A 14,130-nucleotide genomic window follows, 5' to 3' on the forward strand; every position below is an offset into this window, starting at 1 on the left:
ATGCTCACAGCAAGATGAATGTGTGTAAAGCTGGATAGACAGGGACAGTATCAGTGTTTATCAGAGCTTCTCAATGGAACAATGTTTCACACTGTTCCTTTTAATATTGAAGATGTTCCCCATCAGACAGTTCTAGAATTGAAACTAATGTGAAAAGGAGAACTGACTGGAAACACTTCTCTCACAGTGACTGGCACTGTGGTGACACAGAACAGGCATTAGAATGACTTAGCCATCAGTGAAAGCCAGTTCCAGCATGTGAGGCTGGAAAAGCACTAGCATATCTCAATGTATTAAACATCCAGAAGGGCAGCGGAATCAGAATTTTCCAATATTCTTTTTGAAGCTTTGCTGCAACACAGTAGACTCATGTGACTTCAGAGAGTGGTAGAAACTGCTGCTGCTGCTGCTGCTGCTCAGTGGCTTACACTTTCCCAGTGTAAGCTTTTGAGAGATGCTGACCGTCATCCATCATCTGACCTGGCAAGCTCACTGCTCAATTACAAAAGCACAGGAGGGGCAGAGAGTGTCGCTCTTGCCTTCAGCTGGCTGTGTAAGCCTGTCTCCAAAGAGGAGGGTGGAGAGGGTGGGGCGTTGTGTAAGTCAGGGTCGTGTCCTTTACCTGTTCCTAACCAGAGTTTTAACTATGTGATGACAGATGCTATTTGTAGACCTGTGTGACCTAATTTGTTATCAGAAAGTACTGGATGGAAAGAAAACACTGTTGCAGCTAGGGATGGGTACTGAATTTGGTACTTTTATTGATTCACGTAAAATCAAACGGTGCCATGTCTCGGTGCTTGAACACAATGTAACGTAATGTAAATGTAAATGCTCAAATGTTCATTTATTTCTTATTCTTAAAATGAGAGCTACAACAGGCTCTCTTTACGAAAGCCAAGTTTCTCGTCCGAGGGCACTGTCACAGAGCTGTGGTTGCATTTGTGGCTCAAGAAATGTTGCAGTTCACATCAGCGGGTTTCATTGGTGCATTATTAGGAAAACAAAACTGTAGTGTTTGTTAAGGATGGCCATGTTGACGAAATTTGTGCGAATCTGCGATGAAGCAATAGAAGAAGTTGTTGGACATTATGATATATTTGTTTAAGTTTGTATATTGATAAATAAATATGTTCATTTTAAAAGACTGAGGAATTATTATCAAACAAATGATCATATGTTACCATATGAACCCACGCAAAGTACCGAATACTCGTACCGTTTAGTACCGGTACTGATTCCCTGGTACCGGACACTGGTGCACAGCTACATACAAAGAAGCCAATGGTGGCTTGTTCATCTAATGAGGTGTTCAGGTCCAATTGGGAGGAGATCCATGGGCAGACCTGGGACACTCTGGAGAGATATAACCCTCTCAGTTGACCTGGGGCCATCTGTGCGCCCCTTTATGAAAGTTGCAACGAATGCCGGATTTTGCAAATAATAAATGAATCCTATTGTGTAAAAAAAATTGTTTCTTTTGTGGTTTGGTTGAAGTAGCCGGTTCTCAAAGGGTTGTTCAGCCACACTCAGCAAAAACATAGAAAACTGATTCATGACTCCACCTCAGTGTGTGGTTGGTCGCCCCTGCAGCTGCAGCAACATACACCCACATGAACACACATCCCTTTAAGCCCGGATAATTTCAATTAGTTGTGGAGGGACTGCAAAAATCCCTTTAGTGTTTGATAAAGTGCGCCGCTTTGTGCATGTGCTGTGTGCGGATGTGTGCTGGGGGCATCAGAGAGGCCGGACTACACACTGGTCATCCCTTTAAAGGCTTTTCGGCTAGATTTCTGTCCAACGAGGAACAAACAGGCAGAATGGTAAGATACAGATGAAAGCATGTCAATACATGACAGTCGCTCATCATGTTTCATGTGGTTTATGTTTCACAAAAAACTCAAACGACAACAAAACAAGGAGTGTGTATCAAGCCTGTTTCAGCAAAACACACCTGGAGTCCACAGAGGTCACAGAGAAGCCATCTCTCTCCCTCCATTTCACGACACTGCACTTTACTTTCCACTGCTGGCTCGCTACTCTGATCTTTGTGTGTGTGTCTATATTGTGCAGGTGCTTGTGACTGGCTGGCGTGTGACTAATGCTTGTGTGTGTTTGTGTCTGGCTCCATGAGAAACGACAAGCAACATTCAGAAATTTCAATTAGAAAAAGCCGCATGCCAACAGCTCACCCCTCAGTGACCTCACTTCTTTGCAAACACATTAAATCACACAAACACTTCACACCATGCCTCCGAAAACATTAAACCTGTCTCTGCTCTAAAGCGTTTTGACAGACAAAAGCGTGTAATCAGTAGCTGCTTCAGGCTTGCAGCTGCCAGTTCACATTCGAGTTGATCATCCAATATGGGGTCATTTTTGGTGTTTTGGTTCGGGTCAATCTTTCTTTGGGAAAAAAAAAACTCAATTGCTCACTTTTCCATAATCTTTAAAAAGCTTACTGAGACACCAAAGATGGTTGTTGCAACACGTTTGCGAACGCAAACATAATGCTGCCATTATAGTTGTTATATTGGCTTAAGATAACATTCACCTGGCTAATATTGTGCTTGGACTTGTGACGCCAAATTGGTCATGGTTCTTCATTCTTGGCGTGTCTAGAGGAAATTTTAGTCAGACCTAGAATTATTGTTTTCAATACTGTCAAATGTGCTTTCTAGGGCTCTGAGATTATGGCAAAAGTCACAATCACAATTATTTTTGAACCATTTACAAATAACTATTATTCAACACTTTTCGAAGAAACTGAGTTTGATCTTAAAAATGTTATTCATTATTAAAATGACAAACAAAATAAATGAAAATAAAGAGAAAAATAATGTGATGCACATTTCTGAGCCAGTGCACTTAAAAGGTAAAGGAGCAGCACCAAGGAGGAGTGCGGTCCAGAAACCGAGAGCTCCAATGAGCAACAGTAAATGTTAGTGAGGCTGAATGCCTTACTGATGTCTAAGAATGGCATGTGATTGACACTGTCTGCGCGTGATGTCTGAAGAGTGCCTGTGTTCGGCGGTGAGGCAGAGCACCCCTGCATCACAGGACAGAGCAAGACTTAAATAGACAATTATGTTGTTTTCTTAATTGTGGAAAGCCGTAATCCAAAGAGAAAACAAAGTTGGATGAATTGCAAGTTGAAACTTTTCTAACGTAGGTGAATGAAATGCCAAATTCTTCATTTACATGACCTACAATAAGCTACATCATGAGATTGTTGTTGTGTTTCTAAACTATTTCCCTGTTTTGAATTTTGATTTTTATCCAACTCGAAAATCTAGCGAACAGTGGTGTATAGACATTTCACAAGGCTTCCATGAGATGTGCGAATTTCAGACATCAGTGTATTCTGAAGTTATTTTAAAAGTCAGAGTATCGTTGGACTGAGGCAATGACTCAGCTGTCGTGTAAACATGGATGATCACTGATGATGTTTCCATGAAAGGGAGTTGCAGAACTGCAAGATGTGCGAAATAACTCCACTGAGCCAGACCAAATAATCCTTTACTTTTTATAATCCGTTATTTGAGGTTTGGCAGGGACTCCTTTGGTGTCACATTCTTTCTCCATCGATCCCTTGCTCTCCCTTCAGAATCATAATCCCTTCACTTCAGTCCAACACAAACACAACATGAACCCTAAAAAGGCGGCTGCTGATTCTCCTGTTTCGCCACTAAACCTGTCGAAGCCCAGATGGGGGCCAAAGATATGGCGACACAGAGCGACGTCCGTGCTAAGACTGACATCACAGGGTCACCACCAGGACACGCACTCCTCCCACACCCGAAGTCAGGGCTATATGAGGTTTTTTTTTATAGGAGATTATGTGGAATGTTTGCAGACGGGGCCAAAACTCACTGGAAAAAGAATGTATTTTATTCTGCTGATAAAGGAATATCTGCAAGGTCACCACAGCAAGGTCGCAGAGAAGAGCCAGCCATGGAAAACATGAAGAGTTACTCAACCAGATCGACAAAACAAGCAGCTGTTGTTTGATGTTTTCCATCACCATCTTGTCTCACCCGTCCTCTAGAAATTCAGAGGCTACAATTATCGTCTGCTCTCAAGAACCAATCTCACAACCTTCAGTTGGACCACAAAAAACAAACACACACAGGGAGAAAAAAAGATACAAAATGGCGAGCTGACAACTGCAGTGTAAATTCTCCATCCAAGAGTGAGTGATTTTGAGTGATATTGATGGGGCTGGGACGCTGTGATTTGTAGCAATTCATTTTTTTTCCCCTGATTCAATTTATAATGTGATTCTGATTTATTAGTTCAAAAATGAAAATAAAATTAAAAGACACATCATGTTTCCCACAGACAATGGGTGAAAGTGTTGACTGTGGGCATACTTGTTTTGGTATAATTGTGCAGTTTAATTCACTCTTTATAAATGTACAAAGCTGTTTATGTGTAGTAAGAAGGTTCAACACAACATCTGACAAAACACTAGGGCTAAAATGTCTCAGCAAAGGAGTGCCTGTGCTATCACAGACCTCTGCGCAGATGCAGCAGGAGACAAGCGAGACACTGTGGGAGATGGATTAAATAACCGACATCCAACTACTTTCACCGCAGTCATGGCTGAATGATGCCTTGATGGTGTGTGGTCAACTTGAAGTTGTGCTTTAAAGTGGCCTCTTCACTCAGACTGAGTGTGTATAAATGAGCAGACATTGGACTGACATATCAATAAATGAGGATTTAAATCTGACAGATATATTTCATGTATAAAGAGACAGAGAGAAAGCTAGAGTCTTAGGGCTAGTGAGTCATGTTATATTTTCACTTTCATGGACAAAAAGTCATGTTGAGGTCAATTGAGGTCGGAAAATAAAGTATAAACAATCAAAAACCTCTTTGGATGCCTCATATAGTATGCGTTATGCAAAAACAGCAGCACACAATGAATTTTCATGAAAAGGAAATAGTGTCTTTGCTTTTACCTACATGGCTTTGTGTGAGGTTAGCAGGAAGCAAGGGCATGAGGTCAGAGATAATTGAGCTATTTTGTTTTCTGAAGAAGGCTGAGGGCTCTGCGCAAAGCTAACAGGGCAGTGAGCTGAACTGCACGAACACACACACACACAGGTAGCAATCTTTTTCACAACCACACACGTCTCAGAACCCAGGATTACAGGGTGATGATATAATTCATGGTTATTATTAGACAGACAAAAGGAGACCAAGTGGTCTTAAAACACACAGGTACATGCATCAGTCTGGAATTTGCTGAAGAGGGAAAACACTCACAGGACCTTTCTACAACACAATGTCCTTGTTACAGGTCACAAATGGAAATGGAGAATGGATGCTCTTGAAGGTAAAGTTGGCTCACAGTAAGAGACTGAGCAATGATAAATTACACGCTCTTCTAACCATAAGCCTTGGGGAGACATGGTGAGAGAGGCCTCACAAGTCAAGTGACACTCTCAATGTGAAGACTTGGATAACCGCAATACAACTGGGAAACCAGCAAAAACCTGAACCCTATTAGACAAATGAAACTATCTTACCTGGTGAGACGGGAGGGGACCAATGGGCAGACATGGAAGAAAAGAAAGATGTCATCAGCATTTATTGACTCAGAGGGACAGAAAATTCTAGGTTGCAATGTTAGCTATCCAGCTGCAAATGTGACAGTTGGAGTTATTCGCTGTGTAACAAGATGTCTCCTTTTCTGGCAAGAAACACAAAGTCAGAAAAAGTAGCAGCACCTACTACTCTCTACCGATGATCTTTGTCCAAATTATGAATCAAACTGAAAGATCTCTGCACATTTTCTCTCCACCTCATCAACTGATAAGCAGCACGTCCTCTGCATATTTTTCCCAGGTTGATGTTTGCCTTGGCCAAGAGTGCAATTACTGTGCTGAGCTCAAAAAGCTGCTTGTCAGACAAATGTAAACACCAGCAGATTTACGTTTGCAATAAAACATGTCACCATAGACAGATCAAGCTATTGCAAGCACTCCCTTGTTTTTTGTACCAGAAGCAATATAGATTTCCAAATTGCCCATTGAGTTTGACAGTTGCCTTCTTTAAGAAAGTACAAGAATTTGCAAAGGTAAATGACAATATAATACAGTATATGGTTGTCTGCAAGTTACATGAGGTGTATGATGAGTTAAGGAGCAGCTGCAGTGTCACTGACTCTGCATTATAAGCAAAACTGTACATGACGATGAGGGCTGCAACAAGGAGTGGACAAATGAAACCATCAATTCTTCACCTCGCATGCGCAATCCGCACTTAGATGAGAAAAGGCTCAAGTCAAAGGACCATGGCCAAATCAAAATGTCGAAAGCCTGCGAACATTCCACGGCAACATTAAGCACTTCCGTGAGATGCAATATTTGCCAGATGGTCAGGTGTGCCTGGGGAAATTATCCCAGTTCACATGATTGGTGAAACATTTTAAAATCAAATTTATTATCTATTGCAGTCTGTCGTCATTGTCAAGTGTCTGTAGTGCAAAATCAACTTCGCCTATAACTTCCATTCGGTGCTGTGCCTTGGGTTTTCTTCTTCTTCTTTTTTTTTTTTTTTTTTCAACAAACTGTACCCTGGCTTTAAAAAGATTAAAAGCATAAATTCAAGACTACACAATTACTACTTACAATTCCACAATCACACATGCTGGTGTGTTTGTCAACGTTGCTGACTCGTTGACTAATCCTTAAAATAATCAGTGACTAATCGATTGTGTGAATGAATAAATGATTGCATTGATGTTTATTTTAATACTGCGACACATTACAGACATTTCAAACAATATTTGACATGTTATACGACTACTTTGTAACTACAATACCACTTAGCTCCTTGATTGATACATTGCATACAATTCTGCTGTCAATATTTCGTCTTACATGACAAAATGGTTGTTAGTTGCTGATGTACTCTGGATGCTTGATGACCCCAAACAGAGCTTTTATTAAGAATCTCGCCCTCCATTTGTCCTTGGAAGAGATTTTACTGTTAAAACACAGTTCCATTAAAAAGGGGATATACAACATACTACATTGATTGATACAGGTGAAAGCGCTCCATCACTAGACTAGTGGTGATCCTCCTTTGGCCCATTCCATAGGTTAAAATAAAAGAATTGTTACTACACTGCATGCTGACTTCACGCAGTTCATCACCCTTTCCTCGTAATAATATAAGGTTACTTTGATTCCAACTAGACGTTTCTTCACTTTTGTGAGCAGGAGGGGAGATTGCAACATCCACACCCATGAATCATGAAACTTGTGGAGCTGCCTTGATTTAAACCATGTTCTCACTCCCAAATCCATCTGCTCCAGATGTTATCGGTCCATTTAAAGACTCCTGTATCCGTCACTTGTTATCGTGAGAGCCCCAGAGGAGGAAATCGCATTAAGCAGTGAGCATGAAGATGAACGTCAAAAATAAACCAGCGCCCAATTACAGCACAAGTCAGCTAGTTTTCCATCTGCATGAATTGTACAACTTTACAATATGCATTGGAGGACATTAAATTAAATTTCCTATTTGGGATGATGACATTAAAACAAAAAGAAAATTGCAGCAAAAACAGGACAAATATTGGTCCTATTCTAGGCGTGAAAGATCACAAACTGAGCTGAACTACAAGTCCTCCTTCTCACTGACATTTTGTGTTTCAGTCTCTCAGGACAGTGATGCAAATAAGTAGTAGAGGAGGTGCGATAAGTATATCACAGCTGTGGCAATGTTAGCTTCCTCAGCAAGTTAGTTAACTGATGAAGTTGCGGACGATTAGAGGCACTGCATTATTTTTCTCCAAAGATGCTCTGGGTTTTTTTGGGGCGGTAAATGTCAACGTGCCTCTTGAAACCAATTAGCAATGTCGGTTAAAAAGAAAGAGATGAAAGCAGAATAATTGTCCATTGACATATAACCACTGAGAGATGATGAATTGTCATGTCATTTAAATCATTGAGGAGTGAAACGTTTGAAGCCTTTGCCTCAATTTTTCAGGGTAATGTTGCCTCAGATCTCTCCAAGTTTTGAAGGATAAAGACCTAAGTGATATTCTTGCACCTTAGGGGGGTTGTTAAAGTGAAAGAATGTTGGAGTTCGTAATGCTTTCCTCTTTTTTAGAGCAGTTCAGATCCACGAATAGGAGTGGGTTATTCAGTAGCAATCAGAAAAAGTATTGATGGCTAGTTGTAAAACAGCAGGTTTTTGTTCCGACCAATCAAGAGGTCATCTTCTTACCAATCAAGTGCTTGTAGGGTTGGAACAACAACCTGCACCCACTGGGGCCCTTTTGTGGATCAGTCTGGCACCCAGGCACTAGTAAATATCTACATACTAAGCACGCTACATTAATACACACAAAAAAAATGTATGTATAGTCATCGTAATTATGCTGAAAAGGAAAAATCAGCTGAGTTGGTGGGCACAAACCTGGAAGAATGTCAGATGGAAGAATGTGTTCAGAAGAGAAGTCTCCAATAATGAAGCCCACCACAAAGCTAATCACGGAGAAAATAGTTTTGGAGAAATTCTTTTGATCCCAAAACGAAAAATTGAAAGCAAAGATGGCGACACGGACAGATCAAGTCAACAACAGGAAATTGTCAAGCAGAATGAATTACTAAAGAAACAAAGCTCAGAAAACGACTACTTAAAGGCGGAAATTAAAAGACTGAAAACAATAAAGGTTCTGGTTGAAAGCAATGCGTTCATAAGCAGAACCAATGCAGACAAAATAGAACAAACAAAGAACTCATTGGCCTAGGGTGTGGAGAGAACCGCCCACTTGGAAGACAACGCAAGTGCCAACAACATGATGATATACTCAGCACCCGAAGACACTGAGAACCTAATCAATAAAGAGGAATTTTTTACTCTACACAGCGGATCGGACGTCAGGGAACCAGACCACGCACTTCTTGGTGAAAGCCCAGGAAGGAAATTCAAGGTTCAGAAAACAGCACAGAAGGCTAGGAACATCACCGTCGATGACGAGACCAGGATCCTGTTGGACCACGATTACCCAATACAGGTATATAAAGACAGAAAGAAGCAAGTGACAACGAGGAAGGAATTTTGGGAATGAAGACAGAGGCATGCATTTTCTTCCCTCCGAAGCCAGAGGTTTGGTTCCAAGATGGTAATGTTGAAATATACCAAGACCCTCATGCTGCTTTTAAGGCCCACTGGAGCATTACCAATGGAAAATGAACAATGATTACTCGTGACTGAGAGTTACACATTCGGAAACCTTCTGAGGTACCCAAGTGATGGACAACACAGTGTAATGACACAGTCAAAAAATCCCACAGATCATGTTAAGATGAAAGTTGTTGTTGTATGTTTGATGCGGTATTGAAATAAACTTCTACTACGAACAGTTTATGTAATCAACTTCTCTTACGTCCCTCCACATCTCATTGAAGAATTGTCCATTTCTGCATACATCACAGTAAAATCTGGGCTCTGATTGGTTGACAGCTCGCAACTTTCTGACTTCAGTGTTTGATACTACGAATGTTGTCTAAGATGTACCATTAAAAAGAGCGGATGCAGCAACACAGTCTTCCAAAACGTGTCCATTTGTCATGTCAGCTCTGCATTGACTTTACATTTAAATCAGATTCTTTAGTGTATCAAATGTGTTATGTATGAACATAAGGACATTAGTGAAATCCATTCAGCTTCCAAACCAAACAGCAGAATTTGTGTCCAACTTCCGAAATAATTGTTGTAATGTGTTACTATACCTGAGAATGAGCTGATAGTAATTGAAATAATGATGTACTTAATTGTTAGATGATGATTGGTACATGATTGGTACCACAACTCCTTCACATGAATATGCTGTCTGCTTCTATCCTCAGACTAATAACGGATGAGCCAGAAGAAACAACCTTGAGTTCAAAAGTTAAGAACAACTAATCTCTCTGTTCTGGCTGATAAAACGGCCTTCTGTGAAGCACAATCACCTTTAACAGATAATAAATTGGCACAGGAGCTCTGGTTTATTTTGGACGTGTCCTCAGGGCTTCAGTCTGGAATACAACGTCCTTATGCTTTGAGAGCGGCTGGTTTTTTAAGACTCATTATCTGAGAGGATTATGGGGCTTCCTGTGTGAGCATTAAAGATGCAGTAAGACATTTGGGTTTTTGCTGATTTAAAAATTATAATGAGATTAGTATTGTAATATAAAACCACACTATGGCGCTTGCAGCCAGGCTGTGTTGCTATAGCAACACAAATATGCTCGCACGCATTCAACTGTCTCTATTGACTTCCCTTTTCTTCAGGAAGAAGCAATGCAATCAAACAGCCTTCAGAGCCGGAGAGCTCTTTCCTGTAATTATCTGCCTGAATTAAAGCCAGAGGTCTGACACATCCACTATGTGTGGTGTGCGTTTGTGTGTTTAAGGGAGTGGGTGGGCCAGTTGGGATCATGACTTCTTAACCAACAACTACAGATTTCAATTCAAACAGCACAGAAATACTCTTTAGAAAAGTGTGACAACTCATGTTGACACTGCGACATGTCAAAGAAGAGAAGTACATTACAAATGAACGTATTACTGTACTTCCATCCAAGTCGTGTCTTCAGTAGGTATACTAATATTCAATTCCAATGAATTAGTCACCACAGCAAGTATTATGTATACAAGGGAGGAAATATTCAGGGATTCAGTAATGGACCAAAAATCCAGTGTTGCTCATCCCCAAATTTTCCCCTTGACATCTTAGTGAGTTTTGCAAACTTAGTGTTCAAATGGGCTGTCAAAATGAATATGATAATGCAGATTAATCATTTCTCAGTTTACCCACCCACAGGAAAGAGCAACTTAAGTCCAGTTTCCCCCGTCATGCGTTCCTGTTTGCAGGATCCAAACAAGTGCACTGGTCAACCAGTCCCATGTTGGAGCAATATTGTTGGAGTTGGAGTTACAGTTCAGTTTAAATAGACAACAAAAGTCTTTCAATCTCTTGGTGCCTCCTTACAACACGGTGCCCCCGGGCATTTGCCCACTTCAAGATATGAAAGAAGCTGCAGGTAACAAATGTTTGGTTTTGAAAAGGTTCTCTGGTTCACAAAAACTGTAAAATGTATTATGAAAATGCATCATATGCAAAAATGCATGAACATAATCGAGCACCTTCAATGTTAGCAAGTTCAATTCAATAGTTTGTCTTTTGCGGCAGTTTAATCAAAAATATGTAAAACATACAACGTTGTATCGCGACACTGTTGGCAATCAGTTTCTATCTACTTTTCTCATCCACTTTTCTCAATGGATAGGAGAAGAGTAAGGAAGGACAAGATAAGAAGCGAGTACATCAGAAGGACAGCTCACGTAGAAAACTTCAGTGAGAAAGATAAGGAGGCCCAACAGCATCAAGGTTACAAGAACTTCTGTCAAGTGTCTGTTTCCAATGAGAATGAATATGACTTTAAACATGTTATAAAAATGCCACATTCATATCACTAGCAACATCTGGCCACCATCCATATTTCATAGAAAGTATAATGCATTCATTTCCAGAGATTATGTGACACACAGAGCATAACTTGGGTGGAGTGCACTCATTCTATTCTTCACTTCACACAGCTGTCCAATAAATGTCAAACCACATAAGAGACAAGTTTTTGTTTGGTGATGTTTATTTGTTGCTCTCAAGTTTTTCAGATGTCATTAACACAACCATGATTAGGGCACTTCACAACATGTGAATTTTTCTCATGATACTCCACGTTTTAGTCTGATTCGATCTAAAATGAATTGCATAGCAGCACAATGCTCTCATGCAACACACAGCACATTTTCTATAATCAGCCTCCTATAGAAAAAAAATGAAAGTGTTTTGCGTTTACATTGAAAAGCAGAGTGAAGTTTAACAGCAAATGCCAATATTGTGAATGATTAATGTCTCCACCACTGAAGTTTCAAAACACTGCGTCTGCAGAGAACAAGTCATGCACTGAGGAACAGCTGACAAAACCGAAAAACAGGTCTGACAACAAATGAGCGACAGTTTGACAACAACACTTATAACGTGTCTCGACAATAAGCATGACATGTTTTTTTAACGCAACCGATTCATTAGCTTATTGGAACACGCAGGAATAACCACCAGACAGGCCGCTCCCTCTGTCAATAGATGAAAAGTGAAGCCAGTATGATTTTTAGAAAGTTCAGATTCTGATTAATATAATCGAAAGTACAATAATCTTTGTGCCAAAATGCAGTAGGAGAAGATACTGAAGATACTCATAGAACAACAGCACCATGAAAGACACAATTTCTTCTGGTTACAAAATGAAGCATCATAAAAATTGCATTAGTTTGAGTAAACATTGTATTTGCCTTGCTTAGATTTTGTGGTTTAAAATGTATATCTGAAGCTTCACACAACTAACAGATCACACACAGACCTACATGGCAGGTCATGTGACTGAATACAGACCACTGTAAATCCTCCAAGTGGAGCGATTATTTATGAGTGGGGTTAGGCTCATATTATTTCAATGTATGTCCAATTTAATTAGAGAACACATGATACAACATAGCTATTCACAGGATAATGAATAAGGGGCTTCACATGAAGAAGATTTAATCATTACAAGAGTAGCCAATAATTCTTACAAGGTTGTGATGGTGGTACTGACAGCCCTAGAAATAACATTTCATTAACTGGAAAAAGACAAACCCCACCCTTGGCCAAAACAGGAGTTACAATGTGAGAACATCCATGAAATAAAACTGGCCTCACAGTACATGCTGGCAATCGGACAAACATCAAGATAATGCAGTGTTTTTGGAAAGAAAGAGCCATTACAGCAGCACTCCACGATTATAGATACAGGCAACAGGACAGGAAAGAGATACAAAGTGTAGTTTAATAGTTGTCTGTGAATTGTTAATAACTAAATTGTTCTATGTCCACCATCGCTTCCTGTCTGCTCTACCTCCTGAAAACAAACCACAGCCGATTGAACCGGCATATTTGCAGCCACCTCAACAACTCACTGCTAAATCACATCTTCAACAAAGCGCAGCGGTTGGTGTCGTCCTCCTTTAACACACCTGTCTCATCTGCGCCCTGAACAGCCCCCCACCAGAACAGAGATGTCACTTTGGATATCCAGAGAGTCCAAAGGAAGCGCCCGGCCATCTGCATCTTTTAAAAACCAGCACTGAGAGGATGACGTGAGCGGAATGAGCTGTCTGCCAGCTGAGCTTTCATATTATTAAGAACAAGATTCAGTGGACACGCTGATGTTTCATGCAAGCGAGGGAGTGTCCTTCCTAACATTTGTAAGCATTAAAAATACATGTAGAGGAATTAAAGTGTCAGAAAGGGACATCGGCAGAGACTAAACGTGACTCAAAAGATTTAGGGTCGTCCTGAAAAGAAAATCTTCTTCACAGTAGTAAACGGAAGTAACTGCATTTTGTTTTACTGGGCTGGGATGTTATTTTCCGGATTGTTATATGGGTGGTGGTTCACCACGTCTGTAGCCATAGCTCCCTGAGGGCAGACTGACAGAAACGTGGCACCTAACGGCCTGTCCGACATGACCATTATCTTTCATACAAACTCCCACATGGCAAGGTGGGCTAGGTGTCTTGCACCGCTATAGCAATGGATGGAGCAGGAATCGGACGACCCAGTCAACCACAAGGACTGTTGTTGTAGTAGAAGAGCATCCTGTTGGTCACACTTACCAGAGGAGCTTGAAAGTCGACTGCTCCTCAAAGTGTGACCACATTAACTCTCTTACCATCATTAGTCCTTCATGCTGCTGAACAGTGAGAAACACACATGGCTTCTGGAGTGTTCTGAGACTGTCGGTGCAGTGCAAGTATTGTGAAGATGCCACTTAAAGCACACCACCTGAGGAACGTTAGTTTTCCCCCACCATTTTACCTGCAGAAAAGCTAAGCATAAGAGCTAGCTGTCAGACATGAATGAACCAGATGCCCACACTGTCAGCAGTGTGGGCGAATATTTCCAGGAGGAACGCCACAGGCGACAGTAGTTCTCCATGACTCAGTGAATCATTTCACATTTGTTTCACAATTCAACAACTGCAACTTGATTATCACATTTACTTCATTTTATTT

General features: G+C 40.7%; 1 protein-coding gene across 10 annotated transcripts in view; it reads right to left on the minus strand.

Annotated features, from left to right (window-relative positions):
* plekha5 (pleckstrin homology domain containing, family A member 5) overlaps positions 1–14,130 on the minus strand; it is a 128,209-nt gene that overhangs the window by 71,644 nt on the left and 42,435 nt on the right. The window contains exon 4 of one of the 10 annotated variants that reach the window (XM_053862924.1): positions 3,215–5,540. The exons of the other annotated variants lie outside the window; for them this stretch is intronic. Coding sequence (XP_053718899.1) covers positions 5,537–5,540 — 4 coding nt within the window. The 3' untranslated portion in view covers positions 3,215–5,536. Of the gene's footprint in view, positions 1–3,214; positions 5,541–14,130 lie in introns of those variants that run through there. 10 annotated transcript variants of the gene reach the window in all.

The sequence above is a fragment of the Synchiropus splendidus genome, chromosome 4, assembly GCF_027744825.2.
Source record: "Synchiropus splendidus isolate RoL2022-P1 chromosome 4, RoL_Sspl_1.0, whole genome shotgun sequence".
NCBI classification, from domain to species: domain Eukaryota; kingdom Metazoa; phylum Chordata; class Actinopteri; order Syngnathiformes; family Callionymidae; genus Synchiropus; species Synchiropus splendidus.